At 38.0% G+C, this 20,168-nt stretch overlaps 3 protein-coding genes across 4 annotated transcripts in view; 1 reads left to right on the plus strand and 2 right to left on the minus strand.

Annotated features, from left to right (window-relative positions):
• Window positions 1-32: 32 nt before the first annotated feature.
• On the minus strand, window positions 33-10,976 carry LOC127934282 (alcohol dehydrogenase 1-like). 2 transcript variants are annotated; one of them, XM_052531570.1, is made up of 10 exons: window positions 10,873-10,976; window positions 6,910-6,947; window positions 4,509-4,610; window positions 4,282-4,423; window positions 3,986-4,073; window positions 3,213-3,432; window positions 863-1,123; window positions 627-759; window positions 391-529; window positions 33-306 (listed from the first exon to the last, which is right to left on the minus strand). In XM_052531570.1, the coding sequence occupies exons 2-10, from the start codon at window positions 6,925-6,927 to the stop codon at window positions 276-278; spliced, it is 1,134 nt and encodes a 377-aa protein (XP_052387530.1). In that variant the 5' UTR covers window positions 6,928-6,947; window positions 10,873-10,976; the 3' UTR covers window positions 33-275. The 2 variants fall into 2 exon arrangements, with proteins under 2 accessions (XP_052387530.1, XP_052387523.1); XM_052531563.1 differs by lacking the exon at window positions 10,873-10,976 and having other exon boundaries at window positions 6,910-7,059.
• The window catches only part of LOC127934313 (apolipoprotein M), a 72,263-nt gene continuing 61,659 nt past the window's right edge, over window positions 9,565-20,168 (minus strand). Inside the window, exon 7 of the mRNA XM_052531615.1 lies at window positions 9,565-9,574. The gene's annotated coding sequence lies outside the window, so the exon portion shown is untranslated. The remainder of the gene's footprint in view (window positions 9,575-20,168) is intronic.
• On the plus strand, window positions 13,392-19,994 carry LOC127934170 (deubiquitinating protein VCPIP1). The gene is made up of 3 exons (XM_052531373.1): window positions 13,392-16,134; window positions 16,258-16,344; window positions 17,286-19,994. The coding sequence occupies exons 1-3, from the start codon at window positions 13,551-13,553 to the stop codon at window positions 17,921-17,923; spliced, it is 3,309 nt and encodes a 1,102-aa protein (XP_052387333.1). The 5' UTR covers window positions 13,392-13,550; the 3' UTR covers window positions 17,924-19,994.

The raw sequence follows: 20,168 nt of genomic DNA on the forward strand, positions 1-20,168 counted from the left end.
ATAAATTGGTTATACAAAAACACACGACATGATTTACATGCTGGTCTCTCTTTTTATTTGCCACAGATGGCATTTTCTTAAACTTTTCAGAAGCATTTTGCCTTGCAGATGAATATAACAGTTTTTTTATGTTAAACATTAATGTTTAGTTAAAGCAGAGGGCTGGAATATGCTATTAAAGTCCTTGAATGCATCCAGCTGTTACTCAAATACTGCAAAGAAGGTGAAGCGCATAAGCTGGCCTAGAAACTGCTTGGGTGAAGATGATTTGCTTCTCATTTGGATATATTCAGGACGCATCGAATGCTGTAAAGTGGGAAACAAAGATTAGGACTTTATTTTCTACTCAAATTAAACTCAAAAACAGAAAGATGTGAGTAACAAATATACCACTCTCCAGTCTTCATGAGGTTGATGGCATCGTTGACCTGCTCAATATTCATTTTGTGCGTTATGAACTCGTCAAGCTTTATTTTGCCGTTCATGTAGTCGCAAACCAGGTTTGGAACAGAGTCCTTGCTTTTATAACCTTTGCATAAAAATAAATAAATGTACTTTATGCACAAGCATGTACTCAAGTTCTTTCTCTGAAAGCCATAGAAAGCATTAACTGACAGCTTGATTACCTCCGAACAAAGATCCTTTCCAGGTTTTCCCAGATAAGAGCTGTATTGGCCTTGCAGAGAAGTCCTTCACATCAGTCCAGCCAACTAAAACACTCACACCCCAACCTTTAACACATGACTCCAGCGCAGTTCTCTGAGGTCAAAGAGGCATTAATTCACACACGTCACATACTGAAAGTTTTTAAATAAGTTAGAAAATAAATGCACCTTTCAAAAATGTGTCAGGCAGGTCTTACCATTACTTCAGTGTTGCCCACACACTCAAGTGAGTAATCCACTCCTCCATTGGTAAGTTCTGCAAGGACTTCAGAGATGGGTTTATCATATGCCTTCGGATTCAGAAAATCAGTGGCACCAAAGACCTTTGCCTTCTCAAACTTCTGCTCATTAATATCCACAGCGAAGATGCGGGAGGCTCCGGCGTTTTTACAGCCCATGACTGCAGCCAGACCTACTGCACCCATTCCAAACACTGCACAGGTTGAGCCTGGAGTGACCTTCACACAAACACAAGCAAATTACTTGTGTAAACATCTTACACAAATATATACATTAATATACAGGTGCATCTCAATAAATTAGAATGTCGTGGAAAAATTTATTTATTTCAGTAATTCAACTCAAATTGTGAAACTCGTGTATTAAATAATTTCAGTGTACACAGACTGAAGTAGTTTGAGTCTTTGGTTCTTTTAATTGTGATGATTTTGGCTCACATTTACAGGAGTGTAAAGGTATGCGTATCGTGTACCGTACGGTTCACGGGCAAATTCCAAATGGAAGTGATCATCCCTATCACCTTGGAGTGGAGACTAGTTTGGAGTGAGATGGGCAAGTGTGTGCCATTATGTAGTCGTTTGGAAGCCACTTGGCAGAGGGAGCGACAATAGCCTAGTTATTTTCAGCTGGCATGTTCCAGTGACAACGCAAAATAAAGGTCTTTTTATTGTTGTTATCATAACTGTTGCAAATAAACATACATTTTATATGTTGAAAAGTTTTTTTTAAATATGCTAATATATTCAAACTAATATGTATAAACATTTTAAAATATAAAATGTATATTTTTTATGCCGGTGTCCATTACGGAAGTGCTGTTTTGCAGCGTTGCCAAGTCTGTGGTTTTCCTGCAGATTAGGGCTACTTTAACACTGTTGCTGCAGGTTGAAACATCTGCAATAACATGATATTAAGCACCTGTAATGGGAATTCTACCAGGGGAACCCGCCAAAAATAGTGTTTTTATCCCCCGGAATGCAATTTTTATCAGGGGACTACCTCAACTCGCATTCGGCTAGTCATGTAGCATTAGGGTGGGTTTTGTTGTGAAAACCTGGCAACCCTGCTGCCCACAGGAACATGCCAGCTGAAAATAATGAGGACATTGTCCCTCCCTTTGCCAAGTACATTCCAAACGACTACATAATGGCACACACTTGCCCTGCTCACTCCAAACTAGTCTCCACTCCAAGGTGATAGGGATGATCACTTCCATTTGGAATGTGCCCGTGAACCATATGGTACACAATATGCATACCATTTTACATATATATATATATATATATATATATATATATATATATATATATATATATATAATGGTTGCTTTTCTGAAATGGAACAGCTTCAATTACATATGAGTCCAAAAAAATGCAACCTACTGAGGTCGCCGCCTTTGAAATGAGACTTTTATAATGGGAAATGAGAAACTTCTATAATTGAGCCATTGAATTATTCACTCAACCAAATAGTTTGATTACACGGATTAATTTGATAAAACACACTGGGGTTTGCGGGTGAGTGAACTGCAGGGGGTTTGTGAGTTAATGATAAGCTAATAATTTATTAAATCATAAAAATAAATAATTCAAAATAAAACAAAACTACTAAAACATTTAATATTTCATTTGTATAATTGCATGTCTTGTGACCATTAACTGACATCAGAGCACTGTAGATATTGGAATGTGTTTAATGTGTTTAAATTATTGAAATACAGTTAAAGTCTAAAGTTTAAGTCCTGTTTAAAATGTAAGTTACTCGGTATTAACTTTTTGTTAATTTATTGGTTGTATAGCACAGCTGAGATTAACTTTTAACATTTAATTTAGTTAAATAGGTAAAACAGGAGATACCCCCTGATAATGTAAAGCAATTTGAGTACCTAGAAAAGTGCTATATAAATCTAAGGAATTATTATGGTAGCACTTTATTTTACAGTCCTGTTCCTCATGTACATACTATGTACTTATTATAGTAATTACAATAACTATGTAATAACTAGGTACTAACACTGAACCTACCCCTAAACCTAACCCTAACCCATGTAGTTACCTTGTGTTACCAGAACTGTCTTAGATAAATACACTGTAAGTACACTATAAGTACATGTTAGTACATGTACTGTAAAATAAAGTGCAACCATTATTATTATTAAATGTTTTTCTTAAAGTGTCCTTGTGCTCTCTTTCTTTAAAATGAATGGCCCTTGATTCAACGTTTTGTTATATGAAGCAAAAACTTTCATTCAAGTGTGGCTTAAGTGTCCAAGTTAAGTGCTTGAGTGCACACAACATCTGTACACACCCCAGCTGTGTTGACAGCAGCTCCATAACCAGTAGTGATGCCGCAGCCGAGCAGACACACGCGGTCGAGTGGGGCATTATCATCAATCTTGGCCACAGCAATCTGATTGATGACGGTGTACTCAGAGAAGGTACTGGTGCCCATGAACTGCAGAATGGGCTGACCACGGCAAGTGAGACGTGTTGAAGGATCAGACATAGTGTCATGATATTTAGTTGACCTGTGGATGAAATATATGACCCAGGACCACAAAATCAATCATGAGGGGTTTTTTTTTTTTTTTTTTACAATTTAGTTTATACATCAACTGAAATTTGAATAAATAATTATTTCATTTATGTATGGTTTGTTAGGATAGGACAATATTTGCCAATCTGGAATCTGAAGGTGCAAAAATATTGATAAAATTGCCTTTAAAGTGGTCAAAACAAAGTCCTTAACAATGCATATTACTAAACATAAATTAAGTTTTTATATATTTATGGTAGGACATTTACAAATATCTTCATGGATCATGATCTTTACTTAAAATCCTAAAAATCTTTACAAAAATCTTAAATCATACAATTAATTGTTGGCTATTGCTACATGTTAGGTAAAATATGTTAGCCTGAATGCACTGTAAGTCACTTTGGATATAAGCGTCTGCTAAATGCATGATTTTTTTATTATTTATTTTTTTATTTATTTTTATATTCATGTGAGCAACTGAATGGTTTTGTGGTCCAATGTTACATAATGTGAAAAGTTGATCTGTTGTTTGCATTTCTTACCAACTGCTGTCACACAGGTTTGTTTTTGGAGACTTGCAGAACCTGCAATTTCCACACTGAGAGAGGAAGACTGGAATAACCTTATCACCTGTTGACCAGAAAATATAAATTATTTCAACATAGTGTTTTGTTCATTAACAAACCAATACAAACACAATACAAAGTTAGGTAACCAGATAACAAGATTCATGAAAAGATTCAATTCAGAAGACATGAGTGTGAGTAATTGATGATGGAATTTTCATTTATGAGTAAACTGTCCATATGCGTATTAATATTTAGTTTTATTTTGTGACCTGTTTTGAAACCAGTGACTCCAGGTCCCACACTCTCCACCACACCAGCGCCCTCATGTCCCAGGACAGTGGGAAAACCCCGTTTGTCCTTCCCTTCAAACAGGTGATAAAGGTCGGTGTGACAAACACTTGTGACTACAACCTTATAAACAAGAAAAACATGTTAACCAAAAATGGTGTACAACATTATCAGTGCGATTTGACAACTTTCATGGGACATTTCCCACCTTAATTCGTATTTCGCCTTCCTGAGGTGGGGCGACTTCTATTTCTTCCATTATCAGGGGCTTATTGGGCTCCCAGGCAACAGCAGCCCGACATTTAATCACCTTTGGCACACAGAAGAACTTGGTTCAGTTTCGTTATTTAATAGTAGTCTATAGATGTTTATATAACCACAGTTGCATGATCTACGTGATCTACGTGATCTACATGATTTAACCATGGTTGGAGGTTGTCCAGCTGTTTGGCTTAACATAGCTTGTGACATTCAGCCAAGTATGGTGACCCATACTCCAAATTCGTGGGAAGTCATGACCTGCATTTAACCCATCCAAAGTGCATACATATATATATATATATATATATATATATATATATATATATATATATACACACACACACACACACACACACACACACAGCAGTGGGCAGCCCGTTTGGCAGTAAACTGGCATAATGACCAATTCAAACAACAGAAAAAAACATACTATATATATATATATATATATATATATATATATACATAGCTTGTGACATTCAGCCAAGTATGGTGACCCATACTCCAAATTCGTGGGAAGTCATGACCTGCATTTAACCCATCCAAAGTGCATACATATATATATATATATATATATATATATATATATATATATATATATATATATATATATATATAGGGTGAATACTGGTAAAGTGGGACAATGGGTAAAGTGGGACAGGTAAGCTTAATAATTTATATCTTTACATGGATATGTTTTTTTTTTTTTTTACTAAAAATCAACACTGAGCTCATCGGTAGCAAGTATGTGATAAAAAAAAAAAAAAAAAAATCTGTGGCTATGACATCACTTCCGGGGTGTGGCACATCATATTTAACAACCTTGCAGTGAACTGTGATGGTAAGTAAAATGACATAGCATTCTGAGGCAAATAATGTTAAGGTTATAAAAATAAAACAACTCATGAATCATTTGTAATTGTTACATATTTTGTTATAGGAAGTAATGGTGAATCAGAATTTTTTAAACTCACATTCATATTAATCTTCTTGGGGTTTTTTATGTGATTTTGACACTGTCCCAGTTCCAATAGCATATTTGTTAAACTGGGACAGGGTATTACTGGCAAACTGGGACAGCCATTCAAGTCATTCTAATGGAGGAATAGAGTTACCTTTTTATATGTCCCTCATATATTTAGTTAGTTAGCTAGATATTTCAACAAAGACTGACTTAAACTACGCCAGCTCTCACGCATTCACAGTGAGACACACGAAATTAACACTTTTCACACGCTCTCACGCCACACATCCATTTTCTCACGCACAGAAAAATCGTGAAGCAAAGAGGACACGGAGACCGACAGACTAGATAGAGCGGGTTACTTATGATATAAAAACAAATCTTAGCTCTTAGATTCTGTAACTTTTATTACGAAATTCAAACAATAAATAACGTTTTGGTGCTTGTAAATGTGACAGATCCCTATAGCGCCACGTGACCCGATCATCTCTACTAGCTAATAGTAAATAAACATGAATGAATAATGTTATATTTTTACATATTTCAGAATCCAATGTCTAAAAAGAGGACAGGGAGGAAGGAGATAAGGAAAGCAAAGAATAGGCTAGGTCAGAAGCCAGGGCAAAAGTTGAACCAATGGAGTGAGGATAGGATGAAGGGTGCGAGTACCTGCACCCCTTCTTAAAAAAAGGTATGTTTATATTATTGTTGTTGTTTATATTGTTGTTTATATTGTTATTCTGTATTTAATTTATAAGGCCTACACTTGAATAACAACTGAATGTGTTTTAAGTGTCCCAGTTTTCCAATAAAGGTGTCCCAGTTTGACATAAGCGCCTTGAAACATGTGTTTTTGGGTCATTGTGTGTTTGAGGAAGAGTCATCCATCCTGTGTTTAATGTTTCTTTCTTTTTTATTGTCTATAGTATAGTTGAGCTCCTAAGCTATTTAGAATAGTATCATATGAGCAGCTAAGACATTTGGATCATAATAAAAAAGTATGCAGAATATAAATTATCAGAAAGTGTCCCACTTTACCAGTTTGTGCATTGCAATAATGAAGTATATTCAAGCCATCACATTTGAAACAAGACATTTATTTAGCATATTTTTCTTAAGTTTTTTGGCTTATATTTTCTAAGTGTAAGTTATACTGGATGGCTTAAAGCATTCATAACATTCTTATGAGAGTCTCATTCAAATGTTAGCATTATATCGTTCCGATAGAATCTTATTTTTAAGATGACTTTGCACTGTAAACTGTTCCTCATCAATAGATGCATTGAAATAAGCTTAAATGTAAAAAGGGACTGGAGTCATATAAAAAAATCATCAACTGCTCTACAGAAAAAAGCAAAAGAGACTAAAAGACAAGTTTACGTACCTTTCCTGCAGTGGCCATTTCCCAGTGTAGTCGTATTGCTGTAATGAATGCAAAAATTAGGCAGAGAATCTTTGGTGTTCGTTTTTATAGTCTGGTATTGTGTGGATGAAGCAACCTCTCTCTCCCCTCTCTCTTTCATTTAGTGAAGCAATACTGTAACCTTTTAATACAGTAAATATCAGAGGTGAGAGTAGGTCACACATGTGCAAGTCACGTCTCAAATCTTAACCGTCATGTCTCTGGCAAAACCAGGTCAATTTTTGTTAAAATCAAGTCAAGTCAAGTCAAGTCAAGTCAAGTCAAGTCACTGATTTTGTCAAGCATTTCAAGTCATAACTTGAGTCAAGCAAGTCACTGTCAAGTATTACAAATGTTTGATGATTAAACTGAATTTATATATTAAAATAACTTAAAACTAAAGTAGTTATGGACTATAGGAGTTTTATTTGCAACAAAACAAAATTGCAATATGCATTTCTACTCAAAAAGTCTCCACAAACAGCAGACACTTTTTTGTTAATACAAGAGTTAATGCAGAGCTGTTAATACAATATAAATCTTGAACAAATAAAGATAAATAAAAAATAAAACTACATGGCCTAAGATGTAATTGAAGTTTAAATTAGTCCAACATAAAAACATGAAAAGTATTTAGGTAGAGTGTACGCCGTTTGAGTTCAGCTCGTATTCTCCAAAATGGTGCAACGGTGATGCGGAGAGAAACAGAGGAGAAAAATTGTTGAATAAATGTGTTAATTTTGTTTTCTTTATGTACAAAAAGTAATCTCCTCACTTCATAAAGTTACAGTTGATCCACTGATGGCAGATCGATTATTCTGATGATGTCTTTCATACTTTTGGACCTTAACACTGTTACTTATTTTAAGTAACAGTGCTTTTTTTTTTTTGCTAAAAAGCTCATTTTTAGTTTCACTGCTCTAGCTCTTTTCTTAAAGCCACTTCACCAATTTGTGAAGCTCAATTATCTTTTGCTGCACATCAGAAATATATTCTTTGGTTTTTCTGATTGTGATGGATGATTAAGGGCATTTGGGCTTTGTTTTCCCTCCACTTTATATTTCTGTGAAACAGGAAGCAATGGCTGTATAATTCATGTTTATAATCATGCTGGAGTCCTCAAAATTGTGAATATGAATGGGAATATACTTCAGAGATATTTTACTCATAAGAATTTCTAGGGGTGCCAATAATTGTGTCCAACGAGTATTTGTGAAAAACATTAATTTCATAATGATATTTCCCATCCGTTTTAAATTCTTAATATCCAATGAAAGGATACATTCTTGTGAATTTTTTTAATAAAAAATCAAAAGGATTAACAATGCAGATGAATTTTCACACCCTTTTTTGATCATATTTGCCAAGGGTGCCAATATTTGTGGGCATGACTATATGTGTTCATGGTTGTGCTTGCAAAGTTTTGCATTATCTATAGGCTTTTCTCTCAAAGAGTAACACTGAAGACCAATTATTAGACAATGTACTGTGCACATGCTACTGCCAAAAAAGCTGACATTTCCTTATAAACATTGAATAACCATGTATAATGCATTCCACTTGCAAAAAAAAAAACAACAACAACAAAAAACATTTGATCCTGCTCACGAACTGCATTTTAATGCAGCCAACTTCTCAATAAAACTGTTTTCACTTGTATATTTTATGTTTATGTTGTAAGGCAATGGGATAAATATCAAATAGTGATTGAAAGCGGCCAATTAAGACTACCAGCTCTTTTCTCCAATGCATGTTGGCCACAACTATTGGCACCCCTAAAAATTCTTATGAGTAAAATATCTCTGAAGTATATTCCCATGTAAATTGAATTTCTTTTCTTTTTTTAGCAAGCACACCAGGGTGACTAGGATAATTAAACTGTCCTGCCATGACTTCCTGCTCCACAGGATTATAAATATGAGTAACTAAAAAAACCCAATTCCATTAATAATCCATCACAAGGAGTAAAACCAAAAGATTATAGTTCTGATGTGCAAAACAGAAAAGATTTTTGAGCTCAACAAAATACAAACCCGATTCCAAAAAAGTTGGGACACTGTACAAATTGTAAATTAAAACAGAATGCAATGATGTGAAAAATTTAAATTTCAATATTTTATTCAGAATACAACATGTACAACATAGAAAATGTATAATTTTAAGGGGAAAATAAGTTGATTTTACATTTTATGGCATCGACACATCTAAAAAATTGGGCCAAGGCCATGTTTACCATTGTGTGGCATCCCCTCTTCTTTTTATAACAGTCTGCAAACGTCTGGAAACTGAGGAGACACGTTGCTCAAGTTTAGGAATAGGAATGTTGTCCTATTCTTGTCTAATACATGCTTCTAGTTTCTCAACCGTCTTAGATCTACTTTGTCACATCTTCCTCTTTATGATGCACCAAATGTTTTCTATGGGTGAAAGATCTTGACTGCAGGCTGGCCATTTCAGTACCCGGATCCTTCTTCTACGCAGCCATGATGTTGTAATTGATGCAGTATGTGGTCTGGCATTGTAATGTTGGTAAATGCAAGGTCTTCCCTGAAAGAGACGACATCTAGATGGGAGAATATGTTGTTCTAGAACTTGGATATACCTTTCAGCATTGATGGTGCCTTTCCAGATGTTTAGCCTGCCCATGCCAAATGCACTCATGCAACCCCATACCATTAGAGATGCAGGCTTCTGAACTGAGCGCTGATGACAACTTGTTTTGTCCTTGTCCTCTTCAGTCCGGATGACATGGCATCCCAGTTTTCCAAAAAGAACTTCAAATTTTGATTTGTCTGAACACAGAACAAACAGTTTTCCACTTTGTAACAGTCCATTTTAAATGAGCCTTGGCCCAGAGACAACGCCTGCGCTTCTAGATCATGACCCTTGCACAGAGATTGTTCCATATTCTCTGAATCTTTGGATGATATTATGCACTGTAGATGATGATAACTTCAAACTCTTTGCAATTTTTCTCAGAGAAACTCCTTTCTGATATTGCTCCACTATTTTTTGCTGTAGAATTGGGGGAATAGGTGATACTCTGCCTATCTTGACTTCTGAGAGACACTACCACTCTGAGAGGCTCTTTTTAGCAAATTGGTCCTCCGGCTGTTCCTTTTATGTACATTTAACTTTTCCGACCTCTTATTGCTACCTGTCCCAACTTTTTTGGAATGTGTATCTCTCATGAAATCTAAAATGAGCCAATATTTGGCATGACATTTCAAAATGTCTCACTTTCAATATTTGATATGTTATATTCTATAGTGAATAAAATATAAATTTATGAAATTTGTAAATTATTCCATTCCTTTTTACTCACAATTTGTACAATGTCCCAACTTTTTTGGAATCAGGTTTGTAGAAAGTGGCTGTGAGGAAAGAGTTAAAGCATTGAAAATCCCCATTTCCACCATCAGGGCAATAATTAAGAAGTTTCAATCTACTAAAGATGTTATAAATCTCCAAGGATCTCAAATAAAATGCTGTACAAGATGACACCGCCTGATTGTGGTGTGAGAGTATCTGTGGGAGTGCTATTATGTTACATGTTTGCATGTACTCATGCTAAATATAGGTTATAGAAAAAAACAGTTTGATATACTTGGGCTTCATTAAAGTTAGCTGCAGTTGCTGATGCATTACAGATTAGGCTGAATGCCATGATGTTATAGCTAATGAATGTGACAATACACTTAAATAGAACAGGCTGGTGTTTGATATATAAATATCTTGATGAAGGAAAGGATAAAGAAAGGGAGAGACAGGGAAGAGTATGAAGTTACTGGTAAAACCAGTCGAGTATTTCGCCATTTCCAAGCAAAAATTGAAAGGAAATGACTAAATAATTCATTCATGCAACTCTATTTTTTTATTATATTAAATTAAATAAAAATCACAACTAAATGTTCTGTAGAGCAGATCTGACACCCTTGACCTTACCTGATCGCTGTGTAGGGGGCTGAGCAGACTGCAGTCACACCATTTGCACGGTCACGCGCTTCAAGTTTATTGCGCGTCTACTCGACGGTGAGTGGTAGATTAAGGTGCGCGCGTGTTCAAGGCGCCGCCGTCTTCTTTAGTAAATTCGCATATCGTATGTAGTGACGTACCATTGTGGGGATTGTCATCTTACTTTACTATACACATTTTTTTATAATCATGACCAATGCTATTGACCTCACTATATCCACATACAAACTATCCTGTAGACTTTTATTTACTTTTGTCTGGCTTTGGGATAACCATGAGGTTTGGTGTATTTCACTCTATGTTTGGCTTAATGAAGGTTTTGGTAATTCTCATCATGCCTTGTGTTCTCTGTCTTAACCCACAACATAAACATGTCATAACTTCCAGGTGAATGTTTACAAATATTTATATGTTCATTTGAATAAACATTTATATGGCCTATTCCAATTTAATATTTTATCTGGTCTTCCAGATACAACTTCCAATGTCTACAAGATGCTTCAAGAAACCCACCTGCAAAACTACAGTAAAGTTAACCGTTTTAGGCACTTGTGTAAAATGCTGTAAAAAATTTTTTAGATTTTTTTTATGAATATTCAAAATTTGAATGTATAATGAATAAGCTAGCATTTTCCATGATTTTGGCATGCACTTATTAAAGAATTATACAGTAAAATTATATAAAAATCACCACAGTGGTATGTGTGGACATGTACAACAAAAACTATTTATTTTATTCATTTATTGTTACTTTATTTTGTCATGCAATTATTAAATTATGAAACAGTGAAATTACATCAAAAACTGTTTGGTTTTGTCCTTTTTAATAATTGTCCCCCCTCACTTTTTTGATTTTCTTCATATAATAGCCTACACCAATAGCAGGTACATATTAAATGATAACATTGACTTATAACACTTAAAATGTGAATGAATTCCGTCATTCTTTAAAAAATGATTTTAATAAGTCCATGGATACAATTGATTTAGAATAATGTTTACTGTAAGTAGAAAGACAGAACATAATCCTAATTATGCATTAATTTAGCGGCATGCATTAATTTAGCGGCACTTAGCGGCATTCCACATAAAAAAAAAGAAAAAAGGATATAGCTTTGAACCCAAAAATACATTTAAAAAAAAAAAACATAATTATAGCAAATTAAATGGTGAAAACTTAAATATAAGGCTGTGAATATGAATATGAATAAATATGACAACCGAAGGAGGATTTACTAAAGAAGACTGCCTTGAACACGCTCGAATCATAATCTACCACTCACTGTCGAGTAGACGCGCAATGAACTTGAAGCGCATAAAGGATGACCGCGCTACTCTGAAGCGCAGAGGGTGTGACTGCAATCAATCATTCTGGTGCTGAAACTCAGTTTAATCATCTGTCTGCACGACTGAGAATCTGAATACATCTGATATTCCACTTCAACAGAACCGTTTGATCAGATAACATCGATAATAGGCACGGTAATAATAGTGACTAAAATGCGTTGTTTATTTACTAAATCTAAGGCGTTATCTGATACAAACTCTATTTGATTTATTATGGCATTCTGCAATGGATAATACATTTTAGACGATTTACAGCTAGCATTTTATGTACTATTTATCATACTCTTTATGAACATTTTGCATAATTCAAGGAAATTTGATATATTGGAAATTACTTAAAAGGCGACAAGTAATTCTGTCATTTTTTATGAAAGTTTCCTCCAGATGGCAAATCATGCATTATGTTTAATAGCATTTTTTAATGGAAATTGCAATTTAGACTGTTTTGAAATTAACCAGAGAACTTTATTGTAAAGCTAATTGCATAACTAGTTTTACTTTTTTATATACTGGAATTTGCATTGTTCAACAAAAATACTGCTACAATAGCCTATCAACTTGTTTCTTTTTTTTTTTTTTTACAAATAACGTTCAAGCATGATGTTGTCTCTTTTGGCAAAAAATAAATAAAAATAAAATAAAAGGATAATTATCTCAACTCGACAATAAATTAATTAATGATTATAAGATCATATTATAATAAACAATATTATTTGCTGTAGCTTATGCAACATAACATAACATTTTATTTTATTTTTTTCCGGCCTGTGAACTTTAAGCACTCGCCACTACAGAGAAAATAAAGAAATAATGAATTAAACAGTGTATTATGTCTAAAAAGCTGCAATTTATTCTTACGCCCATGTAAAGATTGCTGAACTCAATAAAAACACAAAACAACCTTTGACCTTCTTTGTATTGTGGATATTGTAGTTTTGTTAAAGTCACTTTTGTTATTTTATCGTATGATTCCTCCCAGTCGGTAGTAGACAAATATTGTATTTCATAAATAAATAAATGAATAAATAAATACATTTTGTATAATATTAGAATACATTTTAATTATTATTTTTACAAATAATTTCGTTAGAAGACCTGTGATGGTTAAGAACTTCATCTCCCAGCATGCTTTGTGCTGCCCATAGCGTCACACTGTGTTACAGAACCGCTTCCGTGTTGTGTGTGTTACTGGTAAACAGAAACTGCGTGAGGTGACAGTTTTTTTTTTAAATCTCCCGTCACTGATTAGACAGCGATGCTTTGGTGAACCGCTGCGCCAGAAGATATATTACATTTGGACTATGTCGTTGATTCCGGGCTCGAAACAGAAGGACAGGCGCATTTTATGCGGGATGTGCCCGGACCCGCAGTGCCAGGCGAAGCTCTTCTTCCCCGCACACACCTCCATGAGCATCGAGTGCACTGAGTGCGGCCAGAGACACGAACAGAAGAACCTCGCGAATGTGGAGGAAGTGACTGACCCAGATGTAGTGCTTCATAATTTGCTGAGAAACGCTTTGCTGGGTGTGCCAGGCCCTCCTAAAAAGGGTTCAGAGCTGGTGAAAGTGTTGGGACTGTCCAACTATCACTGCAAGCTGCTGTCTCCCGTCCTCACCCGCTATGGCATGGACAAACAGACAGGCACTGCCAAACTCTTGAAGGAAATGAACCAGGGAGAGATCTTCGACTGCTCGCTTCTCGGGGACCGGGCATTTCTCATCGAGCAAGAGCATGTGTCCACTGTTGGGTATGGACGAGACCGGTCAGGAAGCCTGATCTACCTGCATGACACTTTGGAGGAGATCAAGAAAGCAAACTTAAATAGAGAGTGTCTTATTCCTGTGCATGTGGACGGAGACGGACACTGCCTGGTCCATGCCGTGTCCAGGGCATTAGTTGGACGTGAACTCTTCTGGCATGCTCTTCGAGAAAACCTGAAGCTCAATTTCAAACAGAACATAGACCGCTACAAAGCTCTTTTCCAGGACTTTATAGATGCTGCAGAATGGGAAGACATTATTAATGAGTGTGACCCATTGTTTATCCCTCCAGAAGGCGTTCCATTGGGTCTTAGGAATATTCACATTTTTGGCCTGGCAAATGTACTGCACAGACCCATAATCCTGTTGGACTCACTGAGCGGTATGCGCAGCTCAGGCGATTACTCCGCCACCTTCTTGCCAGGCCTGGTTCCAGAGGAGCAGTGCCGAGGAAAAGATGGCACTCTGAACAAGCCCATCTGCATCGCCTGGAGTAGCTCTGGCAGAAATCACTATCTACCCCTAGTGGGCATCAAGGGCTTGCCTTTGCCCCGTTTACCTGCTGCACTTCTCCCAAAAGCTTGGGGTGTTCCTCAAGAGCTGATTCACAAATACGTGAGTTTGGACTCCAGTGGAAGCTGTGTGATCGGCGGCGACAGGAGCCTGCAGGAGAAGTACTTGCTGCGGCTCGTAGGCGCAATGGAGGACGTCTTCATGGACAAGCACAGCATCCACCCTGCTCTAGTCGCCGACGTCCACCAGTACATATATCGACGCACTGGAGTGATCGGTGTGCAGCCAGAGGAGGTGACTGAAGCGGCTAAGAAATCCGTTCAGGAGGGTCGTCTCCACCGCTGCCTTGTCTGCAATGCCCTCTCGGAGCTCCACGTGCCAGCAGAGTGGCTCATACCGGGAGGGAAACTCTACAACTTGGCCAAGTCGACTCACGGTACACTACGAGCGGACAAAAACTACAGCTTTCCTTTAAATAGTTTGGTTTGTTCCTATAACCCAGAAAAAGATGTGCTGGTGCCCGACTACAAACTCAGCACACTCACTGCCTGCACCTGGTGTCACGGAACTTCAGTGCGGCGCGTTTGTGGCGACGGCTCTGTGGTCTATTTGGATGGAGACCGTACCAATACTCGCTCCGAGGGTGGGAAGTGCGGCTGTGGGTTCAAACACTTCTGGGAGGGCAAGGAGTACGACAATCTTCCTGAAGCTTTTCCCATCACTCTGGAGTGGGGCGGCCGTGTGGTGCGTGAGACAGTTTATTGGTTCCAGTACGAAATGGATCAGACTCTCAATAGCAATGTTTATGATGTAACGATGCGTCTCGTCACAAAACACTTCCCCGGTGAGTTCGGCAGTGAGATTCTGGTCCAAAAAGTGGTGAACACTATTTTGCATCACACCGCCAAGAGGAGCCAAGAAGAATACAATCCAGTGGCCATCGAAGGTGCTCATGTGCAGGACGGGAGAGACGGGAGTGAATCTGCCACTCAACCTCCTACTAAAATCATCCTGACTGGACAGAAGGGCAAAACCCTGCATAAAGAGGAGCTGGTGATGAGCAAAACCGAGAGGGTCTTACAGCACAGCATCAGCGAGCAGGCGGCCCTGTCCCAGCGCCGCAGCACAGACCGCTTGCGCCAACAGGATTCTCGCTTGTCATTTCCTTCCTCTTCATCATCCTCTGCACCTTCCACGCCCACCAAAGTGCCAGCCTCCAGCGGAGAGAAGAAAATCCGTGTAACAACCAGCGACGGGCGGCAGGCCATGCTTACACTGCAACCGCACACCACCTACGCTGAGCTCCAGAATTCCATCATCCAGGTCTTCAACTTGTCGTCCGGACAGCTGTGCATCCGACATGGCTTCCCACCCAAAGAGCTGCCCCCGCCGCGTCCCGAGGACCAGAACCAGCCCGTGGCGCTTCAGCATGGTGACCGCATCTCTGTGGAAGTGCTAAAAGAGAGTTCTCCTGAAACGCACATGACCCAGACGCAGACGCCTCAAACGCACACTCACTCTGACCCACGACTCAGCCGCACCAGTAGCAGGGAACTTCAGGAAAACATTGACCTCGAGATGTCATCACTGTGTCTCCTGGCAGCACTTATGGGTAAGACGCACCCTCCTGTTATAGATCTGCTTTATGAGAAGACTGTGTCATACTAAATGTGTGTGTGAGGCCTGTCTATTTAATGTTTTTCTCTTCTCCTCTCTCTTGTTCGGTTTCTCTCAGGTGAAGATATCTGGACATATGCCAAGAAACTGCCTCACCTGTTCCAACAAGGAGGGGTCTTCTACAATATTGTGAAGAAAGACATGGGTAATCTGTCTTTTTATCACTTTCTCACACAATTTGAATTGAGTTTTCAAAATTGTGCTTGGCATGACAGAGACTATATGTCTTGCCAAAAAGCATTTGCAGTAACACTGTATTTTGAGTGTAGGGTTTGAGAACCAGTTCTTATTAAGAACAGGTTTTGTTTTCTTAAAAATATAGAATAAGTTTCATGGTTTGTGGTGTGGAAGCGGTCCTCTGTTAATCCAGACTTTTGTTTGTTCTGCCACAGGCTGATAAAGGCAATGCAGTGGAGTTAAAAAACATTTTTTTGATTATTTGTACATGCCCAGTAGTCAGAGAAAAGTAGTGAAAAGCTGCATATTTATATTTTAGTATAAAATTTCAGAATACTTTAATAATTGGTTTGTCCCTCTTTCTGCTTTACTGTAGCTCAAGCAGTAGAGTATGGTGCTAACAATTGCAAGGTTGCAGGTTTGATTCCCAGGGAGAGCAAGAACTGTTAAAAAAATTGAATGTGTACCTTGATTGCAGTTTAAGTTGCTTTGGATAAAAGTAATTGTGTAATGACAGCAGGACTCAAGCTGCTTAAACTCCTCAGGTTTGTTTAAAACCAGCATGAAATGATCTTGTGCGTCTACTTGTCATCGTCCCAAATGTATTTAATTTAATGTGACCTAGAATTAGTTCAGAATCTGAAGTATTTCTTATTCAAGTGTATTTTCCTTTAAACGTTAAAAGTTTTTGTTTATTAGTTTGTTTGATTTTACAAATATATGATCTGTCTTCCAAGCCAAAAATATATTTTATTACTGTTTTAGTTTTTTGTTCTTTTGTTTTATCTTTTGTCATTGCTATTCCACAAAAATGCTAATAAATTGCAATACATATAATGTTTTTTTAGGAATATTGTAAACATTTGTGAGAACATTAGAGAAACTAATGAACTGTATTTCTGTGTTAAGGTCTGTTGGACGGGAAGCACTGCACACTGCCTCATTTGTTGGGTAAAACGTTTGTGTTCAATGCTGCAGAGGAGCGTTTGGAGCTGTGTGTGGACACAGCCGGCCATTTTCCAGTGGGCCCTGATGTGGAAGAGCTCGTCCAGGAGGCCCTTTCCCAGCTCCACTCAGATGCAGCCTCCCGTAGCCGTGAGGGAAGTCCCGCACACGGCTTGCGACTGGGCGCCGGTGGTGCTGTGCGCAGGAAAGAGCAGAACGTCACGGCCTTCCAGGGCAAAGGTCACTCGTTGGGTTCCGCCCCACCAATCAGGCGGCAGCACAGCAGCGGCGTGGATCTCAGCGGCAGCGTTCAAGGTGAAGGGTTAACGTTGTCAGGGGAGGAGTTGGTGCGTGTGGCCCCGGGCATGCTCACTTTACGCGAGGGGCGCGGTTTAGGGCTGGAGCCCGCCGTGATCGAGGCCCAACGGCAGCGCTTGCAGGAGATGGTCTCAAGCATACAGGCATCCATGGACAAACACTTGTGCCAGCATGCTGCAGTAAGGCAGGATGCGAAGGAAGAAGAGGCTCCTGACAAACAGGAGGATATGGAAAGTCATGGTGCGGAGCCTCCCAGCACCTTTGAACCCATGGACCAGTCTTGATACTTCATCACCCATATAGCAGAGAGTGAGCTTCCTGGCATAACACACGCACACGCACACACACACACACACACACTGTGATTCAACTAACAAATAATGGTGCAGCCAATTTACATATGCACCAAGCATCGTACGAGTGTGAAACGCATTCCTTAAATATTATCAGTCTTAAAATGTAAAATTTGGAGTGATTATTACAGAAATTGAGTGTCATTCACCTAAAATATATACATGGTGCACACTAATTTATAGAGATCAACTAAAATTGAACATACTGTTATTCATTTACTCACTGTCATGTCATTCCAAACCAATGCCTTACTTTTTTCTGTGGAACACAGACGATCTTTGGAATGTTTCTGTAAAATATAATGAAAGTCAATGGCGTCCAAAATAACACTGGACCCGAAAGTCGTTTTTTTTTTTTGTGTGTGTGTTTTGCAGAAGAGAAAAAGTCGTATGGTATGAGGGTGAGTAAATGTTGACAATTTAAATTTTTGGTTGAAATATCCCTTAAAGATCAACCTTGAGCTTTGCTAGTATCCACATAGTACTTAAATAATCAAAGTGCACTTTGACCCTCATTGCTGGGTTCATGGCTTTCTTACCAACTTAATAATTCACAATCCAATTTGAAACACTGACTGTCTCACCGAGTCTAAACTTAAGCCCTGCATCTGTGTGCACTTAGTAATAACAGGGTCTCCTCGATCATATGTTTATGTCCTCAACACACTTCTGGCACATGGAACAAACAGGTATCAATTCAGTGATATGTCCGTCTTTGTCTACGTTGCTTCTCTAACCTGTGTTACCCACAATTCATTGCTGTCTATCCAAAGAACACTACGTGGTAAAAGCCTGGAAAATAGTTCCAGCAGCATTTCACTTTTACTTAACCATCCCACTACACTCTTAGAGCTCAGCAGGCCAGCATGGAGTATCTGGACATCTGAGAAATCTCAGATTGTCCTTTGAAATTGTGAGTGTTGCCTTTGGTGCGGCTCAGAGTCGTTCAGACTCATCATTTTGGTTTTATTGTAACGTTTTGCATGTCCTGTCTTCTTAAAAAACTGTTCAGTACAAGACAACTCATAGAAGTTTACTTCGGATCGGAATGTAATGCAGACTCTGGTAAATTCTGAACAGAAAGTAGCAGAGTGGGTGATATTTTCAGGATAGTCTTAAGTTCAGCGCTGTAGTAATAATGTTACCTGTGTGTTAAGCCATTCTAATAGGCTGAAGTATAGGGCAATGTGTGTCAAGGACGGTTTAAGAGTTTTCTTTTGAGATATCCATATTCTGTTCTAGACAGATTTTTCTTGTCACCTTGGGAACTGATTCATATAAACCAAAAAAAAGTAAAACATAAACAGAGGTGTTGAGCTTTGTGCTTCGGTCACTGGGTGGAGGATAAAACAGATGGAAAATCCTAGAGATTGTGTTGAACTCGTATCTATTGAAACTTTGCTGAGCTGTTGCATTTAACCCGGCATTGCCAAAAAAAACAGGTGACCAAACCTGTTGTTAACAGCCTTAATGAGATACAGTACCCTCCCCAGCTCTGATCTGCAGTGTTTGTGCATGACACACTTCTGTATGACAGAGGATTGCTTCTGAAAATGATAAACTGGACTATTGGAACGAGGCCTAACTTTGGTCCAAGGCCAAGTGAAGTGTGATGATGATGGACGCTTTATGAGCTTTTGATTTTAAAAGATTTGAGTTTTCATTTTTAAGTTGGCAGCATATACCAGAGCACTTTTCTGTGTGGGTGTGTTTATTAGCTCTTGAACATAATTGATATTGTTGGTGTGAAGAGCAGCACAAATGAAATGTTTGACTGCTTCATGTAACAGACTTGTGACTGCTTCCCTCCTGATATATTGTATTCCAGTGTACAATAGTGGTATATATTGTATTATACTTTCATCTGTACAGATATTGAATATGCCCCCCCCCCTTCCCCATCCTTCTGGATTGTTTCTCCTCTGTTTTTCAATAAAAGCTGTTTGCATGCTTGATTACTTTTTCGCCTAATAACAATAAAGTTATTTCCATATGTATGAAACGATGTGGCCGCTGTTTCTGAATCACTTTCTAATGCAGTTTTCTATTATCTCTAATGGGTCACTATAGAGTAGACCACATCAATATAAATATGTGCTATTACTTTACTATATGGGTTTTTATATGTTAACATTTAATTTATTGAAAACATGAAATATTGAACAATATATTCAAT

The sequence above is a fragment of the Carassius gibelio genome, chromosome A2, assembly GCF_023724105.1.
Source record: "Carassius gibelio isolate Cgi1373 ecotype wild population from Czech Republic chromosome A2, carGib1.2-hapl.c, whole genome shotgun sequence".
NCBI lineage: Eukaryota > Metazoa > Chordata > Actinopteri > Cypriniformes > Cyprinidae > Carassius > Carassius gibelio.